Source organism: Ursus americanus, chromosome 8 (assembly GCF_024610735.1).
Source record: "Ursus americanus isolate L20-20 chromosome 8, mUrsAme1.1.p, whole genome shotgun sequence".
Lineage (NCBI taxonomy): Eukaryota > Metazoa > Chordata > Mammalia > Carnivora > Ursidae > Ursus > Ursus americanus.
This window is the reverse complement of record NC_142134.1, coordinates 33,422,060-33,447,600: the sequence shown is the minus strand read 5'-3', so window position 1 is coordinate 33,447,600 and position 25,541 is coordinate 33,422,060. Positions and strand designations below refer to the sequence as shown.

General features: G+C 33.5%; 1 protein-coding gene across 1 annotated transcript in view; it reads right to left on the bottom strand.

The window, feature by feature from the left end:
- Positions 1-10,883: 10,883 nt before the first annotated feature.
- EPHA5 (EPH receptor A5) overlaps positions 10,884-25,541 on the bottom strand; it is a 338,741-nt gene continuing 324,083 nt past the window's right edge. The window contains exons 16-17 of the mRNA XM_045771491.2: positions 22,595-22,750; positions 10,884-14,741 (exon numbers count right to left, since the gene is read on the bottom strand). Coding sequence (XP_045627447.1) covers positions 14,636-14,741; positions 22,595-22,750 — 262 coding nt within the window. The 3' untranslated portion in view covers positions 10,884-14,635. The remainder of the gene's footprint in view (positions 14,742-22,594; positions 22,751-25,541) is intronic.

Here is a 25,541-nt window from a genome sequence, read left to right as displayed (position 1 = left end):
GGTCCCTGCCTTGTTTCCTGCAATGATGACACCAACCAGGACCAGGACTGCAACTGTTATGCTGACTTCAAGACACTGTGGGGCATGGAGGTCAACACCAACTCTCCCTGCACCTGTGCCCAGGCTGGTACAGGGGTCAAATGGGAATGGTAGAACATAGGCCTACTTCCATTGATATAACCTGGTCTCTATGAGTGAAGGGAGGGCTGGCAGTAGTTGGTTGAGGGAGCCTGGTACCAGCATTGTTAGAGGGAGAGGAACAGGCAGCCTAGAACTTTCCCATGGCAGTGGTGGGAGGTGGGATAGTTCAGAAGCCTAGTCTCCAAGTACCTTCTTCACTGTCTACTTCCAATCTCTCTCTCTCTCTCTCTCTCTCTCTCTGTGTCTCTCTCTCTCTCTCTCTCACACACACACAGAGGCTCCATTGTTCCATCAGATTTTACTTATAAAATGCAAGTTCAAAGATGACAAAAATAAACTTTAAGCACCAAACCTTACTGAATGCAGAACTTGTGGGACTGCCCAGGTCACAGGGCATTGAGGCCAGCCCTGTCTTAAAGAGTAGACAGGCCTGAGTGGATCTGAGCGGTGTGAGGGTTGGACTACAGCCAACACTTGTGGTGTCCTATGTAACAGTCCTTCATCTGACTGATTTTATCCACAGTTATGGCTAATAGTTCTGTCTTATGGTAAAACTACCCACTTTGTGCTTTGACTCTGCTTCAGGGCCATTGCTGAAGCTAAAGGAACCCACAAGCCTGTGTGAAAATGCAGCATGAAAGTTTGTGGTGGAAAAGCATCTAAGGGCAATTTTCAATTAATGTGGGTTGGGAGCTGGTGGACAAAAGCATAGACCTTTCATTTTCCAGAGGCTCATTTCCGGGGCACTGTCAAAGCTTCTCAGAGATCCTGGTGGAAAGGGATTTCTTGGTTTCTACAGCTTTATCATATCACTTTTGCTCCTACCCACTTCCTCACTCTCGCTTTCTGATATCATCTCCCAAATAAATCTCAGTGCCCAAGTCATTGCCTCAGGCATTCCTTTCTGGGAATGTAAATTAAGATGTGGGTGGGGAGAAGAGCGGGTATGACTACTTCCTTTCCCATTATATCCCTCCATCACTCTCCAGTCCTTCAGCAATAATTCCTAGTAATTTGAATCCATGAATTGTAGGACTTCTACAACCCGGGGAAATAAAAACTTCATTTCAAAGCTGCAGTTTCCTGTTTTCCAAAAAGTGGTGATCATAACCCTTCCCCCCCTCACCCTCTTTTGAACATTTTCCTCCTTTATTCTGGGATTCTGGGGTAGTCTCAAGAATTATCCCTTTAATTTCAAATGTACACAGCAACTTAGTAAATCCCTGTTTGGGATGATATCTTTGAGGAAATAATGGAGTTTTAAACTTCTAAGCCCGGTGTTCTCTTAATAATGTAGATTGATGTCTATACCTTTTTGAGTCTGGGCTTTGTCAATAAAAATTGTGTTGCTCTTTTCAGGAGAAATGTTTCTTTTCTGGATATAGATTGTAACTGCACTGTGTGGCATGCCAGTGCTTGTTTGTGTGGACATCAGTGCTTTGATATTTGAACCGTCACTGAGGCCAGAGCTAATATCCAGGGGCCTCTAAATGTGAAAGCTTGGGCTCTGCCTTTGGTCGGAGAGATAACCATGAAAAGAACTAGGCCAGATTTGTTGAAGCGCACACTGACACACAGGATAAAGTATCCTATATTCTGATCATGGTAAACAGCCACTTAGCCACTCAAGCCAGACATTTTGGACTCATGCTTCTCTTCCTAACCAATGACATTAACTCATCCATGTGTCCTAACTGATTCTACCTCTTTAATTTTCTTATTAATTCCTTTCCATCTATCAGCAGTCCCGCCACTATATCCCTGGTTTAAGCATTTCTCATCTATCTCACTATATCTCTATGCTAATTGGTTTTCTACTCTATTCTTGCCCTAGACATCCCACACAAGAATAACAAGCAAGACTGTCAGTTATCAAGTTAGTGCTGTCCCATACAACTTTCTACAATGATGGCCATGTTTTATACTTATTTATACTTACTAGCAAGTATAAATACTTGTCTGATAGGATGGCTACCAGCTACATGTGAGCACTTGAAATATGGCTGGTGAGATTGAAGAGTTAACTTTTTAAATTTTAATTAATTCAAATTTATAATGAAATAATCACATATGGCTAAGGGCTACCGTATTTAACAGTACACTTCTAGAATGTACACTCCCTGAAGAGGCCTTCCATTAGCCACCAGAGATCAACTGTTCCTTCTTATTTATTCCTAACACCCCTTGTGCACATGATTGTTTCCTTAATTACTTTTTACTAGTATGTCTCACACTGATACGTTATAGCTTCTTAAGGGCGGAGATATTATCCTGAAAATAATAAAAATAACAACCTCAAAGCAATAATTGGAGGTAGTTAACACTTACCTCCTCTCCCTATGTTCCTTCTTTAGTCTCAGAAAAGATTCCCCAAACGATTCTTTCTTGGAAAAGTCCTTGGAAGAACCCCTTTTTTCTTACTCCACCTTTCACTTGCTTCTTTATTGGGGAAAGATTCACTGGTTAACATCATGCATGCTAGTACATGGAGTAACTTTGCCTCAAAACTTAGTAGTAAAGAGACATACCTTGACCAGGCTTTGGGCCAGCCTTCTAGGAGAAGACTTGGTGACTCAAACTGTCCATAATCTTTTCCACTTTCTACTACTGCAGAAACTGAATCGTGAAGTAGACCAAGATCTATATGAACAGTGTGTAAATGTCTTTAAAGTCACCTCTGCAATTAATTTGACCAAGAGGTGACTTCCAAAGTTTTGATTGGGAGGGGAAAAAATAAAGCTTCAATTTGTCCTCAAATTCAAGTCAGATTATTCAATTCAGTTGTACCATGGAGCCCCATATATTAGGACCTTTAAAGGCTTCATTTATTAAGGATTCTTCCCTTTGGTTTTTTGTCCCAGGTGGGTACCTAGAAGGAAGAATTGATTAATGTTTGATATCTCTAATTCCCCAAGACTCATAATCACTAGTAATTATTTAGGACTTACTGTGGGCCACAATCTGATGACTACTTTATTCTGTCTTTCATTCAGACAGTATGTACTAAATACCTATGCTGGTCCAAGAGCTGTGCTAGGTGATAAGGATACAGCAGTCAGCAAAATAGACCTAGTTTTTGCTTTTATTGAGCTTATAGTTTTTAGGGAAAGACAGATAATAAACAAACAATAAGATATACAAACAAAATACATATTTGTAAGGTACTTAGAAGGAAATAAACAATGTGCCATAATGAAAAAAGATTGGGGCATGGTGTGATACTTTTAGACAAGATGAGTAACCCCCACAGACATTTAATCAGGGACCTTAAGAATAAGAATAACAAGCCATACAAAGTTCTGGGGGAGGAGTGTCCCTGGTATGGGAAACAGTACATATGAAGATTCTGAGGTAGATAGTAGCTTAAAAATCCATGTGACAGGAACATTAAGAATATGGGATGAGCAAAATACTCAGAGTAAATTCGTTATTATCCGTATTACAAATGAAAAGGTGAAAGCGTAGAGATGTAAACTAACTTTCCCAGAGTAACACAGCTAGTGAGTGACAGAGCAAGAATTTGAACCACATCTGTAGGACTCCAGAGTTCATAGTCTGGATCTTGAGTATCTAACATAATAAGTATTTAAACAAATGAGAAGAAAAATAAATAAGTGTTGGAAAAGGGATCTATATAAACCATTAAAACCTGTCTGATCAGCCAAAATATCAACACTAGTCTAGGTTTAACACAATAAAACTTGTGCTAAAAATCCTGTTGTGAAAACAAACCTATTAGATTTCACATCCATATAATTTAGTAGTTAGGTGACTTAATATTTTTTAAAATTGTTCTCTGTATGATAGTATCATTGTTTTAGCTACATAGAATTTGTTTAGTGTTAGTATAGTTTTCCGCTTAGTTCATTGAAGAATAGAAATCAGATTATGTTATCTCTAGGTTCCACTGCTTATGAAGCTATTACTATCAGTATCTTCTATCTACTGGCTTTGAGATACAAATAAGTTAATCTCCTAGGAGTGTATCTTAGAATGACTCCCTAGGATTTAGATTAAACTTTGGAAAAATAAGAGGAAATAGTAGGAGAGTGCTATTACAAGTTGTTTGCTTGCAGACATAAGAAATCACTGACTAGAGAATATCTTGTTATTACTTTGTAGGATTTTTAATATTTTATGGTCTGGAATCCTTTGAGAATTCAATAACGACTATGAGAATTCCCCTCCCAAAATACACGTAGACAAATTTTGAAGATTTACAAAGTTCCCCAGTTCCCAAAGGTTATCATCTAAAGGTACTAAATAACATTTTAAAAGGTTAATAATGCTTGGTTTAACACCTTTGGTTTTGGATAATTTCTCCAGAAATATCTATGTGAAATTTCCATATTTATTTTCTTTGTTTTATTTACTTCCTGACTTTATGAGTCCTATACATACAGATTTCCCCCACTACCCAGAAGTAGAGTATTCCTATGAAATTTTTTGTAAGCTGAAATGGCTTAAAGTCACTGTCCCCTGCTTTCTGAAAGTTTGCAATATGCCACTTCACTTTTACCAAAGACCTACATTAGTACTACCTGGTTTTGCTAACTGAGAGAAATCTGAAGAGGATTTTTGCTTTTTTGAAAAAAACCATCACCTGTATTAATGTAGGTCTTTCATAAATTGGAAGTGGTATAAGGTGAACTTTCAGAAAAGGGGGGTACCTGTATGTACTTCTATTATTTTATACCTCTCTTTTTCCCAGATAGCATCCTTTTTCAAGTTTAACAAAATATGTGTGTTTGGTGTGTGTGTGTGTGTGTGTGTGTGTGTGTGTGTGATGCTTTCTCAATTTTCAGTCTTGTTTCCAGGTTGGTTTTTTCCTCAGTCCCTTAGGGTTGATGTATAGTGGTACGCACTCATTTCTACTAAGACACTCATTCTATCAACAGGCTTTTGTTACCCATTTCCTTTTTCACAGACAACCTCTCTTCCCTAAGCCTATTGCCTTCCTTGGTTAGGCTATTTGAAAATTTCTATGATTTTTAATATCAAATGATACTTTTGTCAAGGTAATAAGAGTAATAAGACCAAGGTCATGGTTCAATTTTTGTTTTAATATTTTATTCAGTAATCTCTTATTTTAAGACCACATCCTAAGTATCAGAAATTAATGAAATACAGTACATATTTCAAAGTAAGTAAAGTTGACTAATTAGCTTTATATGTTTTAGAGCCTATGCCATTCCCCAACTGCATCGTAATTTCACTATGGCATTGATCTCCAGGAAAAGCAGGCATGAGTACAGATAAAATACTATACATATACATTGCACTGATACACATACAACTCAGAGTGGATGTCTTCTCATCAGTGCTTTCCCAGAGTAGCATTGGTTGAGAAAATATAACATTCCTGTGGTTAACTTGAGAAGTGTTCACGTGGATGACAATCTACTCGTAGAATTACCATGTGGTAGTAGTAATAACTACTATAAGCCAAAAGGGTCTCATGATCAAACATTTGGAGAATCATTAAATTAAACTTAGGTGAATGTTTTTCTAGAATGTTTTGTGAAGCTCCAATAGATGATAAGTAAGCAATGCCACTTTTCTTATAAAGCATAAAGGAGCATTTATTTTGGGGGGAGCTTTTTTCTGTATTATGACCATGTGCTTTGAAGGACATAAAGAAACAGCTCATGATTAAACATGGGGAACTTTCAGGAAATCCTGGGAAAGACTTGGGCTTTACACAAAAATTAGATCATAACTCCTGGTGCTTTCTTCAGCATGAGCAAAGCAAAGGACTGAGAAGTCTACAATATACTTCACCTGAAAACACACTTAGATTGCACATTCTGAAATATTTTATTTGATATTAATATTCATTCTAATTGCATTTCACATATCTGTAGAGAAAAAAAGGATTGATTGAAAAACATTTGTTGTTTGGTCTGACTTCCATAGCTCATATGGTTAGGGCTGTTACCACTCCAGGAAACATGCAGTAAATCATTTCACTTTATCCTTCTATCAGAGTGGAAACCCTTCAAGGATTATCCTTTCAAATGACTGTGACTAAATTTTTATTATCTCTAAAAATTTTTTTTCAGCATAATCCAAGTCAATTTATTTGTTGACATGGTTCAGAGCACCTTCTCTATAGGGTATATCTATTTGGACAAAGGAAAAGTCGGTCTGATGCTTTCCAATTTTTTTCTCTAATTTCATGATCCAAAATTATAATAGTGGAAAAATTTTGGATAAAATTGCCGTTTACTGTTTATAATTGATTGCTCAATGGTGTAAGATTCCCATTTAATTCCCATCATAAAAACGCATAAAGTAAAAAACCAAGCAAGAGCGTCCTTTTGATTTAGGGTGATATATTAATTTTTCTAGGCTATGTTTCCTACTTAGTGCTACCTTTGACTTTTGCTTATTTTTCTACATCTGCTAGTAATATGTATGAGAAACATATTTAATATGAAACTAATAAAATCTTATGACAAATTTCACACGAAGCTGAGGGCAAAGGGAATTTAAAATATAAATTTTGGATATCTATCTTTGTTAACTGTATATAAAGTAGTATCTTCTAGTGGGACTATGGGAGAAGGTATAAGTTGTGTTGAAGGTAAGGTTAGTTGAGATATGCTTATTTTAAAGGTCAACTAGAGATCTTCAGTATAAATTTATATACATGGAGCTATATCTTTGGAGAAATATCAGCACTGGAGATTCAGTATGAAAATTCATTCTCAAATATGTTAAAATTACAAACTTGTGAGTTGATACAATTTTTAAGGGCAAGCATATATTATGGAATGGGAAGAGTACTAAAAACACAATCCTGGAATTTCAGCATTTAAAAGAATGGCAGAATAATAAAAGTTAGTGGAATTAACTGAGAATAAATGGCCAGAAATATAGGCAAAGCAGAAAAGATTGAGTTCTTAGATACCAAGAAAGGGGTAATATTTAAGGGGGACTTTCTTAATGTTGTTAGGACATTAGTAGAGATGACATGAGTTACAGAAGGGATATTTGAGCGTGAGACCACGTTTCAATAAAGACAGAAAAAAAAATAGCACTAATCAACTTCTCTGCTTTGTCTATATAAACTCTATCAGCGAGTCACTAAATAGTTGGTAAATGGAAGTTAGTCTTTATAAAAGTAGTGTGGCAATTAAATAAAAAAAGAATGATGAAAATCACCATTTCAAAATTATTAATGAATAATAATTTGGCAATGTTCCTCAATTACTGTTAACATCACAGGAAGATAGCTTACTTTGAGTGTGCCCTGAGGCTAATACACACTATTTGTGTCTTCTTAAAAAAAATGAAACCTGAATCCGACTCACCTGAATCTGAGTCTAATTGCCAATGTACAGGAAATAAAGGGAACGTTTGGATATTGATTCAAGGAAAACTATAAAAAAATAAAAGTATGATAAAACAGGGGAATAGCAATTGGATATTTGAAAATATTTTGAAAGATCGTGAATTTTTAGATTGTTTAATAGTATGATTATATTAAAAATAATCCCTCTATTTTGAAGATACACACTGAAATATTTATTTATGAAATGATAAAAATGGGCTTTTTTTTTTTAATCTGGGAGAGGAGAGAGTCACTGAAGTTATGTACAAAACGAAAGTGGCATTAAGTTGATAATTGTTGAAGCTGGCTTATAAGCACAAGGGAATTTATTAAAATTTTATCAAATTTTATATGTGTTTGAAAGTTTTGATGACATTTATCGAGTAAGAACAAAGATTTCGGTGAGGAGAAAGATTGCAGTGAAGAAGATATATAAAGATAAATAACATTTACTAAACAATTATTATGTAGTCAGCACTATTTTCACTGTCTATATGTATTCTTAGGTTCTCATAATAGCCAAATAATTTTTCTCATTTAATAAATGAGGTACTTGAGAACAGGGAGGTTAAATAGCTTGCCTGAGTTCAAACAACTAGCGAGTTACAGAGCAGGCTTTGACATGCTGGCTCCAGACAACCACATTCTATAGACTCCCTCACATACATGTAGAAGCTAGGTGAAGGGAATCACGGAGACTGATAGGTGAAGACATTCAAGACCAGGTGCAATTGATGGAACAGATTTCAAAGCAGATAGGAGAGCATCATCTGGAACTCAGAGGCAGAGGATTAACTTTAAAAGAGAGAAGGGATGTAGTAATGAAGTATGTAATCTGAAGAAAGTCACTTAGCCTTGCATAGCCTTGATTTCTACCTTTGTTCAAAAGAAAAACAGAATAAATAACTCACTTGAAGGACTTTTGTGAAGACTGAATACAAATTTTTAATTTCTGAAAACTTAGGATCACTAAGAAACTTCCCATTTAAATTAATATCCTCAACATATTAATATTTTTCATTATAAACTTTTAAAATTATGGGGATGATTTAAGAATTAAAAACTCTTGCTATGAAAAAATTATCTATAGTTCAATATTTCTGCCAGTTTTACTCCAATTTGTAATTTTTTAGCTTGCTAATTCAAATAAAATTACATTTAACATTTTATATAAAACTCTACTTGATTTAAATGACTACTTTGAATTTTAATAAATAAAAATATTTTTTGACTTTTGGTAACAATTTGGTCATGAATCACTTGTAGATTTCGAAGTTCCACAAGCAAAGTTCAGATATTATACCTGGAAATAAATAATAAATAGGTATTGCAATTTTCCATGCTTGTAGTTGAGAAAACTATGCCTATACTAGAAAGATACACTGAATTAAATTGTGCTCCTACTCAGGGAAAGAATTACAAATAAGGAAAACTATTTTTGACTCCTAAGGTTTGGTTTACTCTAAAAATCCAATATGTTAGAAATGTAATCAGTCAAATCCTGGTTCCCACCCAAGGTTTACACTTTTCTTTGTGGAAATGTTCAGATAATTTCTTTCTTGCTAAACTTCAGTTCTTGCACCAATTAAATCAGGAGATTGGCCTAAATGATTCCATTATCTAGATAGCATGGTCAACATTTTGGTTTGTTGTCAACTAAATGTGGTTTTCACCCTGCCTTTGAGGAGCAGTCAGGACTTGGGTAATTTCTTAACAGCTTTGGGTCATGGTTTCCTCATCAGTAAAGTGGAGACAATAAAATTATCTTAAGGGTATGTGTGGAAAATTCTAATACAAAATAGTGCCTTCTTATTAAACATTTATATCCACCACCACACCATCCTTCCTACCTGATTACGAATGTCTATAGGATTGGGAGAAAAATCCTTTGATTTTTACATTTGCAGCAAAGCAGAGGCAAGAATAGTCTATTTTGTAACAAAGTACTCAGAGTCTTTATATGAGGCTATTTACTAAAATTGGAAATGATATATATATACCTTCTACTACTGATTCTATGTATAAGCAAAGGAGTTAAGGATTATTTCCATAGGCATGGTGATGTTACTTTTCATGAATGTAAATGTAAAAATTTATAAATATGATTAATTACCTTGAATACAGCAGATTGCTTGGTATGCTTTTTACAAAAGAAGACCAGTATGATATAATATATACAGAAAAAGAGGGAGCATTTGTACTTACTGACACTTTTTCTTGTAAGAATATAACTCCTTCACCCTATGCCATAAGCAGATGCTTGGCAGTGAGAAGATGACCAACTAATGCAAGACAGCAGAGTCTCTTTTTGCAGATGGTACACACAGTTTTCTGGGTTTTTTTTTTCAAGTAATATTGTATTACACTGTCACAAATCAACTTCTAATTAGGTTTCACACAATTATGCTCATGTTCTACAGTCTTATGTCAAACTCTAGTTGCAAAAATACTTGAATGCAAAGATTCATGAATATGTCTTTGAAGAAAATGAATGCTGATTGCATTTTAAATATTTAGCGTAGGAAATTCAAACATTTTTATTAGAACTAACTGAAATCATTATACAAAGGCTGTGAGTTTAGAATCTTTGGGGGGAGGGTCAAGCATGACAATCGGATTTAACTGTATTCAAAGGGTTTTTTATTTTCTGAAAAAATATAAAATTTCATATCTTACACTACAAAAACATATACACAAACCAAATGCACAGAGGGCTTCAAATGGGGAAAAAATACAGAAACACTAATCCTTTCTTGAATTAATGCTTAGGCAGGGATTTGAGATATCCTGATGCCTAGCCTAGAATAAGATACTCTATACAGCTGCTTCTGACCTGCTTGAAACTAAGAGAATTTAATAAACATATTAACAAATGACTGAGTCTAAGTTTTATTCTCAGACTATTATAAATGAAATTTACACACTGTAAAATTATTAAATGTAAAACTATAGCAATCTAAAGATTCACAAATATGTTGACCACTAAAATCTCTACTGTTAATATAGCCCAGACTGAATAAACATGACTTATTTTGCCACCTTCAATTTTTTCATTGACGCTTAGAAGAAACAAATGACACTTGATTCTCATTATTATAAATAGATTCTCTCTCTCTCTTTTTTTAAAGAATTGTGTTTTCTCCTAAGCAATAATTTTGTGGTCATTCTGAATAAGAACATTCAATCATTTATGTGTAAAAAGATGTTTTTTATAAACCAACATGAAAAGGAAGTTCTTATCTATTTCTCCTTCGATACATTACTATATAATTAACAGCATAATAGAGAAAAATATTCAATGTAACCAGCTGTGCTACAGAGTTGAAAAAATGATGACTTGTTCTAGTTATTAATTTCAAATAAAACTAGCATTTTGAGTGTTTATTCATTATCATCATCATCATCGTATTGTACCTACTTTTTATTTATTTTGAGCTTAAACATCTGGCAGGACATACGCAAAGACAGTTTTTTGTTTTAGAAAGAAAAAAAAAATTGGAAAAAGACCTTATCCTACTATGCAATATCATACATCTAGTAAATTTCTAACATCTGACGCAAATTTGCCAAACCACATACCATTACAAACAAAAATGTCTTCCACAGGTAAATTTTTCTACTTGTGCTTCTGCAAGCCCGCTTTAAATGGGAGAAAGAACGGTGTTAAAAAAAAAAATCTTTGACTTTCACATAGAGATTAAATAGCAGACATGCAAACACATAAGTGTTCAACAGATATTAATTTTTCATTTTAAACTTAAGATGTGAAACTATCTCTTCACCATTGCACACTCGTTAAAACTCTTTACAAACTAAGTGAAGGATGTTCTGTATTGTTTTGGCAACTCTGAAACTAATAATGCTGGCCACATTTAAGTTTAGACAGAGTATTGGACTATAATTTTTACAGTAATCCTACAACTTTATAACACTGACTTGGTGATTAAAAGAGAAGAAATAAAAGACCATGCACATTTTTTTTTTACATGAGAAAAGCAAAATCTTTACATTTTTACATACAATTCAGATATGTCAATGGCCAAGAAGAACATGTGAGCAAATGGGAAGATCAGGAAACAAATTATGATTGATAAAAGTAGTAATTGAGTGACTTCAACAGTATCAGTAAGTTGAAAAAAACTCCCTGCTTGTACCTATTTTTCCAAGTTCAACATTGAGAACGACTCATGCTTTAAAGGTATTGCTACTCTATAGTTACAGTAACATTATGTATTATTTGACAAATCTATCTTATGTGCTAAAATTATTGAGTCTATGTTTTATTTTTAGTTGTCTGGTGGGTGACAAAATGAACCAAAAGGATAAGAAATCACACAATCAAGATTTGTCAAACCTCGCCCTGGGTTACTGCCTCACCGCATTTCACAAGAGCTGCCTCTTCTCCGGGTTCCACTTCTCACATTTATAGATGAGATTGGCACTTCCCAATTGGTGACATATCCAGCGGTGAATAAATATTTCAGAAAGGAATTCTTGCCTCTTTTTATGTGGGGGGGAGCATATCTTATTTGAAAGTCTCTATTTCTTTTAAAATCATATTGACATTCTTTAGAAATTCTCAACCAAAGTGAGATGTAGATGAAATTTATGTGTCTAACTTTCAACTCAATTTACATTCCAAAAGGAATACCAAGATTGCAAAGGAATTGATCCATATTAATTTATACTGTTCTTTTATGAAAAAGAGGACATCTACATTTTAACTTCAAATTCTAATCACTTAAATACTCTGTGCTGACCTCCCAATCATTTTTGAAATATAAAGTTAGAAGACAATTCAGAAAATATCTCTGTTATTAGTAAGTAATTGAGGCTAGTCCTAACATTTATGATAACTTGTATTTTAAATCAATATGTCTATTCCTACTTTGAAGTTTCTCAATTGTTACTTCATCACTTAAATATTGTTTTTACAGAATTCAATAAAGTGCAACATGTCTCCAATTATTTTGTACAAAAAGAATTAGTTCAGTTCATTTTGTTTCTTGAAATGAACAAGAGCATCTCTCATAATGGTGATGCCCATTTGTGATTTTATCAAGACAATGCTAAATCCACCTTTCTCTACTTTCTCTGCAAATTTCACTATCTATTAAAGTATACTTGAAGTGTATTTTGTTAGGACCCATGGTACAGTATAGATCTAATAAGTAATTACAGCTATAATTGGGCTGAACTAAATATACATACCATCTGAGAATTGTTTAGAATCTTTGCTTTTTCCTTTTTTTCCCCATATTCTTCAGCAAAGAGTTACCTTACTGCTTAAGTAAAAGGTGGGCAAGGTAGAAAGAAGTTATTCCTTGAAGGTTTATTCTTGTATGTGTTAACATTCAACTAAAACAAGTGCTTGGAAAAGACAGAATACCGTTAGTATCGTGCAGGTTTATTTTCTATGGATTTCATTAATCCAGACGACTCCAATATACTATTGCCTTTGATAATCAGAAATAGGCTGTATTTTGTTCAAATGTGATGCTCTTTGAATAATCACATGTCATTCCGTGATTTCTATAAAATGTAATACTATTAAAATTTTTTTTATTTCACCAAGGAGCTCAGTTTTGTTCAAATTCTAATAAATCACATAATTTTATAACACAAATGTCCATCTTCACCCAGTGTGGTACATAGAATGTACATAGAATATATCTTATATTCCTTAATAAGACCAACTAAATAATACTTTGGACTGGTTTATCAAGGTAAGTTCAAATTGATGACACTGAATACAAGAAGAAATTACCAAATGAATGAACAGCCATCAACAAATAAAACTTGTAAAGTTTTGAAACAAAGACAATTCTGAAGGAAATACATATAGATATATGTATTTTAAATCATGAAAATGAAAAATGAAAAAAAATATATGTATTTCATCATTCCATTGCTGCCTTAGTATCAAAATTTCTAGAGCTGAACCACAAGGGAAATGGTTACAAAGGATTAACACTTAGGGGTAATGCTTAGTGCTATGTGCCTGGATTTAACAACATTAACAGAAGCCTGCTCAGTTAAATCCTTCTACATCCTGCTGAAAATGTGCCCTTCGGTGTCAACTTTGCTTGACAAGATATTTTCTGGGACTCAGAAAGGTGAAATTTCTTACAGGGGTGCAAGATTAATGGCTAGAAGAACTGCATTGTCACAGATATCATAAAGTGTTTTCAAAAAGCCAAAGGGGATTTAATCTTATAGACATTTCCCGTTAGTGAATAAAGAGATTTAGTAGCTTTTGGACATATGAGAGGAAGAAAGACAGAAGCTTGTGTTAAAATTTCGTTATACTGCTTCCTTATTTCTCCTATTCATATTATTCTGTAGAACACTTGTTCCTGTATGTTGCTAAAATTAAAACACTATTAAAAATGCAAGCAGAATGATAACACACACATGTGCAAGCATCACACACAAAACTCCAACTTAAGTTGATTCCTGGGTATATAGCAAATTATACAGTATATACACATTTATTACCTAATAGTTTCTAGAAGAGCAACTAAAAGTAAATTTTATAACACAGAAAAATAAATATACACCCTGTATTGTACTTGTCCTTGATCAAGCAACATATTTATACACTAGAGTCTATAACTTAACGCTGTGTAACAGCATTTTAAAATTACAAAAGAAGATATCTATTAAGAAATTATCTAATCATATTGCTCTTCAATACACTTATGTAGACAATTAAGACTTGAAGTAAACTTCAGTAAATTGCAGCTTCTGTTAGCCCACAAATGGCTATAAACTTTTCCTTTCAAGTAGATTCTCGGAAGTTTTGAAAGGGGCTGCCTTAATTCAGTCTGTAAAGGTGCTATATAGTTATATTTTTCATTTATAAAATTTTGTAGAAGTAGTGGAAAGGATTTTCTTGTTGCAACATAAGATAATGTTTAACCTCATGTTTTTATTCCATGCAGGTTATATTTGCTTCATGAAAAATGAAGACACTGAGGAAGATAAGCAGATTTTAGCAAAACACTGATTACAAATTCTGTGGCTGAAACAAATGCTCTCCTAAGTTTAGAAATCACCGAGTTTTCCCTTTTTTCCCCTTTTTTTGTTAAAATAAATCTCAGGGCTTGTTTACAAAGTGCAGAATCATTCACTTGACGAAGTGACATTAAAGTGAAGTTACAATGGCACCATCCCATTCACCAGCTGCACCTTCATTTCTTGAAGGCTGTTCATGATCTTCTTCTGGTGACCGACAAGAGTCACTCCAAGCCGTCTCAAATCCCTGCATGAAGAAAGCACACATTGGATGTATGTATTGATGCAATTGGTAGCACACTTCAATATCTCACGCTGGCAAAGACACAAACATTTTGCAGAAACTAATCAGATTACAGTCCCAATTTTGATATATGGGGTCCAATTTTCAAAGGCAGGCTCCCAAATTGTACCTTGAAAATCTGTTTGCAGTCAAACATTTAATTTATAATAATAAGGAGTGCTAAAATATATATTTGCCTCCTTTTTTTGGCTTCATTATTTGAGTGGCACAGAGTGGTGGAAAAACAAATTTACACATGCTTACCAAGAGCATATTTAAATTAAAGGTACAATTTCGTTGAACAATTTTGAAAATATGGACCTACAATAGGAACAACAACTTTTTTTTTTTTGCTAAAAGAAGTAAGCATAAAATATACTCGTAAAATTTTACAGTTACGCAGCTGAAGACCAAACTCTTCAAATGACTCAGTCAGTACAATCATTTTATACAACAGATAACTTTACTGGATAATGATCACTACATTGCTCTTAGAGCACTTCCAAATATTTTATGTTTTACTTGGAACCCAAAGTACCAGAGCTTTCTTCCTTTCCCAAATAATATCTAGGCTCTACAGGCATTTAGAGCATTCTGAAGATTACACACTATCAGAAAGTCTTTTCAACCAAGATACATACCTACTGTTTCTTTTAAACAAGCTTATTATTCAAAAGAAAATTACAAATGTTTAGATTTCTAAACTAACAGCATATTATGGAACTCAAGGTCAATGCCCACGGGTCTTAATTGTTATTTCATAGTATATTCAGAAATTCTATACCCCTACAGTATGTATTTGGCAAATAATGGAATAATTATTCAGGTATGTTTGGCAAGTGGTAACATTAATTATAGGAAAAAAATAACAAATCAAGATTTTTAAGTGACAAAACTGTTTGCCACGTTAGATTTCTTTAGATAATTACTTTATTGAATACCTTATACTCAGAGGATATTTTTGCATTCAGAGTATCTTAGAATTCTTTAGAATTGGATACAATGACATTAGAATCATTATATGCAAAATTGGATAGCTGTGGAAGCAAGTAAATCTCTTAATTATCAGAGAAGAGAAATTTTAAAAATGGGAACTTAGGTTCTACATTTATTAGTATTGGAAATAATTGCTTATTTAAATAATATCTTAGGTTTCTTTTTCCTTTTGTTTTCTTGATTTTTTACAGGAGTTTTAACAAATGGCAAGCAGCTAATAAAAGGAGCAATTGATACCTAGGGTGGAAACAGTTCTTTCTTAGAATGTGGATATTAAACATTAGAGAGTCTTGGAAGATAGAGTCATGGAAGATAATCATCAGCAAAAATTAAAAGAAAACAGTAGGGGCGCCTGGGTGGCACAGCGGTTAAGCGTCTGCCTTCGGCTCAGGGCGTGATCCCGGCGATCTGGGATCGAGCCCCACATCAGGCTCTTCCGCTATGAGCCTGCTTCTTCCTCTCCCACTCCCCCTGCTTGTGTTCCCTCTCTCGCTGGTTGTCTCTATCTCTGTCGAATAAATAAATAAAATCTTTAAAAAAAAAAAAAAAAAAAAGAAAACAGTAAAAGTCCACTTCAAAGCAAAATCACTATTGTTAGTTATGAAATAGACTATAAAATTAAGCTAGTTACTGACCAGCATTGGGATAAAAGAAGCTTGAGCTTAATTTTTTTCTCTTTTCTACTACACCGGAGTTTCTTGGCTTTGCTCCTGTTAACATTATGGGCTGTATAAATCTTTGTTATAGAGGCTACTCTGTGCATTACAGAATATCTAACAGCATCCCTGGCCTTTACCCACCAAATACCAGAATCATTGCACCACTGCTGACCCTTTGTGGTGACAAGACAAAATGTTTGCCATATGTCCCTTGAACAGCAAAATCTACCCCGGTCGACAACAATTGCACTAATATAAAAATAATAGGTGAAAATTAAGATGTCCTCTTCCTATATGCTAGGAAAAAACATAACTCTATAACATAGATTTTTGTTAATCATTCATAGATGAGGAAATGAAGGCTTAGAGAATTTTAATCACTTGGTTAGGTAACACAGCCAGTGGGTAGCAGGGTTAATATTTAAACCAGGAACCTGACTCCAAAGTCCATACTCTTTTAATTTCTCATTACTCTGAGATATAATTTTGAGCAAAGTACTTCAAATTACATACAATGATTTATTCATCTGTAAAATGGGAATGCTATAGTGATAACATCAAATATCCAAAATTCTAAAAGAAGGAAGATATTTAATGGTGGAAACTGAACACATACTTCTTTGAGTCTATGGTAACCCAATCTATACTTCATGGCAATTTCTGTTATGAGTTTACTAATATTCTCATGTTTCTACAATTTATGAATCATGAAGAACTGTGTAGATGTGGGTGTTCATGTGTGCTCACTAGCATACTTCGGACCTAAGTCAGGTGACAGGGACTAAAATTTCTTACCCTGAAAATAATTCGTTCTCTGCTAGAAAATTCATATAATTAGTAATTGAAATGAAGTTTTAAAACATATGTTTTATCCAAGTTCGAAAGTCCTGATGTTATATATATGTACTTAAATTGCACAATTTGTATGATTAATCCAACTATTAGGAATGAGCTTTTGAAAATAATCGTTACAGTTGATTCTGAAAGACATGAGAAAGAAATTATAGGTTTCTCACTGAAACAGCATGGATTTTGAATATACAATACCAAAATCTTAATTTGAAGTGTGCGCACGCATGTGTGTTGGGGGGGATGGTGTGGGGAGTGTGGGTGTGCACGCACGTGCTCCACATTCGAACACCTGGTGTCTCACTGATATCAAACCACTGGTTTAACTTATTTTTATTTCCACTGTTTTAACTTGTTGTTATAGTATACGTAAATATGACTTCATTCTCTCAAAATATCTTGACCGCAAGAAAGACTCTGGTTCAGTGCTTTGGAAATTTAAATTTTTTAAGACATCTATATCATGTGAAAGAACAGATGTTTTGCAAAATTGTATTTGATTAGTAAATGTAGTTATAGAGCTTGTGTTTATAGGCAAATAAAATCTTTCTTTCTTCAGAATATATCTAGATTTTAAGTTAATTTTTAAAAAATTTTCCCAGTGAGTTAAATATAAGATTTTATTTCAAGGTCCACTTACGATCTGATTATCCCCTAAGATGTACATGGAGGGTTAGACTACGGAAATTCACTCTCCCTCCATCCTACCTCCTCCCCATCCCTCTTTCCATGGAAGAAATGGAGTTATAAAAACACAGCATTGCATTTTATATATTGCCATAAATTTTGTGTGTCTTTACTAGAATGCCGATGTTTTTAAAATCTGACTTGCCATTTCAAAAGCTGTCAAATTAATGTGCAGAGATTTAGAAATAGCATGATTATAATGCACGCAATGTACATATACCTTTATGCAATGTGATTTTCAGTGAAAAGGTGGGGGAGAAATAAGATCATTTCTGCAAGTTAAAATTATTCTCAGCAGTAAAGAAGTTTCTTAAAAAATCCTGTTTAATATTTTTCTAATTATATTACAAGTGACAAAATAGTATTAAGTAGTTTTGTCTCCTACTTTCATGATTTCTAAGAATTGTCATTTTACTCTTTAGAGTATATATTAAATTGTCAAGTTATCAGTAATAAAATGAGAGAAATTTGATAAAAATTAAAGTAGTTTACATTTAATGATGAAGTTACTGCTCTACTTTAAAAAATTTTTAAAAATGATGCAAGATAAGCTATTTTACTCATTTCATTTTTCTATGTAGGAAATTTTATAGCTAGGTAAAATTTTAAATGTATCCCCTTCATAAATATTATACTAAATGTATCATGACCATGTGTAATCTTAAGTAATACCCAAAGCCAATTCTAATGATGATGAACTATATTTCAGCAGAGGCTTATGAATTTCAACATGATAAGAAGAGTATTGTTACATAAAAATAACTTGGCTTTTGTCAACAAAGCACAATTAGTTTTAGAAAAGCTGTGAATATAATGGATTGCCACTGATGTAATTACATTTCAGCATATTTTCAAATGTTACTCCATAATATTAAACAATGAAAAACACTGATATTATGGCAGAATGAGAATATAGAGAATAACAAGAGGTGTCTAGTTGATGTTGGAGCAACTCTTGATTATTCAGGATTTAGCTCATCCATTTGCAAATGAGTCATTCCCTCACTTCTCCCTTCTGCTTTACACACCTTTTAGCCGTATCACTGGTATTTGCCCTACCAACACTGGCTGGATAGGAGAAGGGAGAAGAGAGATTAATAAACACTCATTAAATTTCAGTGTGTGTTCTTTTTGTCATAATGTGATCATGCAGCTGTAGGTTTGAAATTTTCTGGTGCCTTTAGAAGAATCCTGACAATCATTTATATATCTACTGCACAAAATAAATATATCTACATTTGGCAAAGATTAACCATGACTGGTCATGGTTTTCAGCGAGTGAGACATAGTGAGACTATGAACTAGAGTAGAAACTTAAGCTTTATTATGTAGAATGCAGACGAAAGTAAGTACTCCTGTGCGTATTTTAGGTATATAGTAAGTTATGCAAAATGTCTTAATAGATAAGTTAAGAAATCTACTTGAATTAGTGTGCATATATTTCAGCCCTACATTCGTAAAACTTCCATTTTAGTAGTTTAAGACCCCATTTTAATAAGTGATAGTAACAAAAATCTCTTCAGTCTACACACAATTGGCATAATATTTTAAATTCATTGGATTTTGCTCATCTTCTGAATAATCAAAAGTTGACAGTACTGGTCCGACAATAAGTTTAAAAAGCAGCTATAATACTGTCCTCAATACAGATCTTTGGATTCAATTTGCAACTCACTGCCAGCTTACAATTGCCCCCCCTGTCAACCACAATTCACTGCATTTACACACCATAGTACACAGATTGCATCATTATTGCCACAACAATTGTTCTGTGTATTACAAACAGAACAGCAAGGTTTAGGCACAGAGAATGGCAGACAGGAACACCTAAGGTTGAAAACCACATTGCTGAACACCTTTTAACTCTTAGATTGTTAAGTTTTTCATTTCCATTCCACATTAAGCCATATATGCTTGTGCTGGGAAAAAAAAAAAAAAAGAAAAAAAAGGAAAGCAAGAAAAAGGAAATCACAAACAAATTTAAACCTTTACGAAGGAAAATTTTTATCAAAGTATGCGGTTCTGAAAAATTGTAACATTTGTGTTCCTTTTCGTAAGCCCACTATGAGAACAAACTTGATGGCATAAATTCTAACATAATATTCTAGTTTTAAGTATATAGCAATTTGATCTTTTGCCTTATAGTAATTGATCTTAACTTTTTCTCCCACCTAAGCATTTATCACAGGTATACGTCCAGTTATCAGTTTCTATTATGCCTTGGCAATAACACTGTAAATAATATTTTATTATTTTATTACAGCATTATGCAGCATCCACAAAATTAGTATTTAGATATTGGGTAAAGACCGTGTGTAAAAAATCATTATCTAAATGTTTAAGAGCTTGTCTTTGTCTTTGCTGATATCCCAGCTCCTTTGCCATGTGTCTTTAATAATTTGGTGAAAGTCAAGCAAAATGCACAGATAACCTTTTTCTTATATTCCTGACCCCACGAGTAACTGATTACTCACTGTTCTGTGAGTTATTTAAATGATATTTTGATAAATATGTTCTTATAAAATAGGAAAAAATGTGGTAAAAAACACAATAAACAACAATACATATTTTTAAAGGTGCTGGAAATCAACTTCACTGGATTTGAGGTTTGCCGGCTGAGTTCCTAGTAAGGAATGGGTAATTATCTGCCCAGGAATCTGCAGCAACTGACACATGGAGACCAACAGCTTTGAACAGGAAGATGTTAGCAAGTCTCCTAATTTCACTTGACTCTTTCAGTAAAGGTAAATAAATCAAAAGACAAAATATCTGAAAGGAAACAATATAGCACGAGGCAACAGGATACCAACATAATAGAAACAAAGAAGCTGAACCAAGTAGAGAAAAACTGATCAGACAAAAACTACCAGAGAATAGAAATGGGGTAGGGAACCATAATTAGAAGATAGTAGAAGGCTATTAAGTCTTGAAAGAAAACATACAAAACGAAGAGAGTTTGGGAAGAGAGGAGTCGACAAGTAAGTCAAGAGAAAATAATTAAAAGCAATAGAAAAAAATGAAAAGCTAAAATATAATGTTAAAATGTTCGACATACTTGGGGCCCCAAAGAGAGAAAGTAAAAGAGAGACAGTTAATGCAAAAACCATTATTTGTGATTAAAACTATTCTGTGAAGGGAAAAGCAAAAAGATAGTGGATGTAAATATATATATATATTTACATATATGTGCTATTTTAATAAAAAAAGAGACATCATTTAATGCAAATAATTTTATTATATATTTACAAGTAATCTGACATTGGGTAGAAGAAATACCTACAGTATCATTTTAATATAAAATGACAAATGACTTTAATAAATTAAAATGACCATTTTTACTGAAAAATTAAATAGCAATCATGTAAAAATAGTTTTAAATTATCAGCAAAATTTTCTGTTTACTATTTTAGATATAGCACAAATGAGTTCTTTGAGCATCCAAAGAAATAATGGGCAAAACATATGTGTCATCAAATAGATACAATTTGGAGGTGATGGTGAGGATGAGATTCAGTAAATTGAGAGAGCATGCTGAGTAGTGAGTTTAGGTCCAATAGTTATAGATATGAGGAAGAGAAAGGCTGAGAATGTGACATTATCTGGTGACAAATGATGGTACCCTGTTACCTTTCGTGTGGATGGACAGTGAATTCAATGAAGCAAAGAATGCCAGACTAGAAATGGTGAGAGACAACTGTTCAATGTTCATATTATGTGAAGTGATGGAATAAGGACTGTGGTTTAGTGCTTTAGAATGTTCTACCATTTTCTAATCCTTACAACAATATTTTAACCTTTGAATTTATAGGTAATTTAAAGTAAGTTAATATCATATTCACAGGTTAAAACATTATTCATGTTAATGTAAGCTAGATGGAGCCACCATAACAACAGTTAATATTCACAAATAACAAATATTAGGCTAAAATAATTACACATACAGAGTATATAATAAAATACAAACAACTTACAACCTTAAAGAATTTAATATTTAACTCTAGTGATTTTTATTTAATAAGATTTGATAAATGTTATCTTAAACGTGCAAACAGAAAAGGGCACAATTGGTTCCACTGAGATTGTACCAAATAACAAATCAGAGGCAGAATCTAATATATCCTTGGATTGCAAGAATATATGGTGCACCACGTAGAGAGTAAATGAGATTCCTGCCTGGGAAGCTTTGTTTAAGCTGTTGCTACCCGGGTATTCATCATAGCCAAAATTTAAGAATATGTTTTGTCCTTATGTAGGACTAGCCACACCAATTGTGCTTACAGTGTGTTTTGTATTACATTCATTTAACATAGGTACCAGTATAAAAACTTTGTCAAGAAAACATCTTTTCCACAACACAAAATGCCAGTATTTTGCCAAGGAGCTGTTATTCCAATTATTCCAATATTCAAATGCTATTTGTTTGAAGCAAAGAGGCAAAGATACTGGCCACAAGTAGCATTAACCATGCAGTTGTTAACAATACAGGCTAAAAAAGAAGAGGCTTCTTTGAAAGCTGTCACACATGGACAAAGGTTAACTGATTTCCCTTGACCTCATCCAGATTGGATTCCGAACAATTTTTCTCGCCCCAGCAATTATGTAAAAATTATCAGAAAAATTACTCACTCCAAGGTCACCTGAGCCACAGCGTCCATTGAACTGTATCCATTTTCCATGAAAATCTCTGTATACCGGCCCATTTTGATTGCTTCTAGCCATTCACCTACTGATCTGTAGGCCCCAGATCCCAGTGGGCCATGTTCTGCCAATAAATTAGATACCCTAAAACACAGAGAATAGCAATATTAAGAGTAACACTTTAACCCTTTTATAACAAATTGTAATGTTAGCACACAATGGATTTTGAGGTTTATATTTATAGGGGAAATATATGCTAAGACTAACATGGAAGAAAATTATTCAAAATATAGAACACAAAATTCAGATTTTTTTTTCTACCCATAGTCAATGAAAACTTATCATGGCTCAAGAAGTAAGTGTTCTGTGATATGAAAAATTAGCTAAAAGTTCCATGTGGTGTTTTATATGTATTTACGTCCTGTTATTGTTTTTGTTTGTAAAAATAATATAGAAAATGCTACCAAAATTAGATACAAAGAATAATTTGTGTAGTCTGTTGCTCCTAAACTTTGCTAGAGAAACTGAAGCTCACTAAACTAATTTTCCAGGAAGTTCAAAAGTTATTTATACTTTATTTTATGTTCTTACATAAGGGTACTTGTTAATTTACCCCAGGAGTAATAGAACTTGGAAAATAAAATATCACCCCAAATACATAAGAAAACAGAATAGGATCAATCAAACCATGAGATGCTCTTCACTGTACTAAACTCATAGTTTTTGGTCAATAATAATAATGATATGATGATGATAACTATTTCTGGAAATGTAGCCTAAGGGAATAATGAGAAAAAATGAGAAAAAAAGAGTACTTGTATGAATTTTTTTGTAAGTGGGAGTAAACATTAAATCAATTTAAATGTCCATCAGTGGGGGTTTGCCTAAGTAAATTTCAATCACAGGTATAGGACAAATACCTTTCTACTCATGGTCTCTGCACTTTCTCACGCTCCATTTATACTTCAACCTACTCCAGTGTATTTTCTACCAAACCAATTCCATAAAAATTGCTCTCATTAGGAGAGCAATGATTTCTATTTTGCCAAAATCGGTAAACATTTCCAATCTTTAAAATGATTGACTTCTCAGAAATTTTCAATATCCACCACTACCACCTCCCTTTTGGAATCCTACCTTGTCTCAACCTTTTCTGAAAAATTATCTTTCTTCCTTGGCTACCATATTTTTGAATATTCGTTGACTTCTCTTCAATCTCCTTTTGCATGTTACTCCTTTCCCTGACTTCAAAATTTGGAGGGACCCAGGACTTGGCCCTATATCTTCTCTGCTCAGGCTAGAATTCCATTCTAGGCAATTTTACCCACTTTTATGCTTCAAGTAGCAACTATTTTTCTCCCACTTTTACCTCCAGCCGAGGTTTCTCATGTATTCATACAGCTCCTTCACAACTCCGTATTTCTCATAGGAATATTACCTCAACATATCCGAAACCACACTTCTCATCTTTTTCACATCCAATTCCTTCTGAAGTCCTCCCTACTCTAGTATATGATACAACAGTTCACTCTTGCCTTGTCCTCAATCCCCTCACAATCTATCATTGCATGTACTATCCATTCTACCTCCAATATATTGCACATCTGACCACACCTCTGTATCTCATTTGTTGCCACTTTAGTTCAAGGCATCATCATGTCTCACCTGCACAACTACTCTAGCCTCTGAGTTATCCTCCTAAGTTCTAATCTTGCTCTCTACTGCAAGACCAAAGTTTTTTTTTTTTTAATGTTTTTATTTTGTTCAATATCTCTCTCCTCCAATAGTGTGTTGCTCAAAGCTGTATAATCAGCACCTAGCCCATAGCATGACCCAATGTGGACACATGATTACCTGGATGAATAAATGGGTATCTTGTGACTTGTAGCCTTTAGGCAGTGGGAGTCAAAGATGGACGAAGATAGAAATATAGGAAGAAATCTTTGGAGAGTAGGATCTTGAAGTTGAAATTATGGAAGAGTTGTAATTTTTAGTAATAGCAAATTCTAGAACATGACTATGAGAAGGAGAGTTCAAGGTAGGATAGCAACCAAAATCATTGAAGGAGAACATTTCAATGTATTGAGAGATATCCAAATATCATCTACATGGTTACTGAAATCACCAAGTTTTGTGACATGGGTGGGAATAAAGGAAAAGGATTGATCAGGAACTAACATCTTTTGGAATTAAGATTTGTAGATGCCTGAAAAAAAGATGGCTAGTGAGTGGTACAGTCTTAGCTGAATCTGTTTAAATGAAAGCTAGCTAGCTCTTTCTATATATTGCAAACAAAAAATATGAAAATTTTTTGGAGATTCTTAAACTGCTCTTGATCTATAATGATAACAATATAAACTAATGCAATTTAGAGTATCAAAATGTCTCTTTATGATTTCCTTTCTTTATGTCCATTTGTGAAAACTTAACATAATTCAAACAAGTAGATGAAAGAAATGCTTAATATTTTATGTGACAATAAATAATTTAAAAGCAGATATTTCAGGAACAACATAAGGAATAATCACTAAGAAGATAAATTCTCCAGTTGCTACTACAGAAAGTTAATGATGCTTGAACAGAAGTTGAAGATTCATTCCTCACTGGTATTTAAAAATGACTTTTTGCCTAGAAAACAAATGTTATGTCAGAATCATAGGACTTATGTAACTTTATCAACAAATTATTTCTCATTTAGTTCATGCTAATAGGCAGCCAATTTGGTTACACATCTTGTAAAAATAAAAAACTGCATCAAATATAGTGAAAATAGCAATCTGGCAGTTATTTTTTAAAGTACAGAATCAAACTTTCTTTTTTGAGATGATAACTGTAATTAATCAGGTTAAAGAGAAAAGCATGTTTTACAAATACACAGCATTATTTAAATGTATTCCTGTTCACTCAGAAAATTTTTTAAAATGCTCATTTGTTC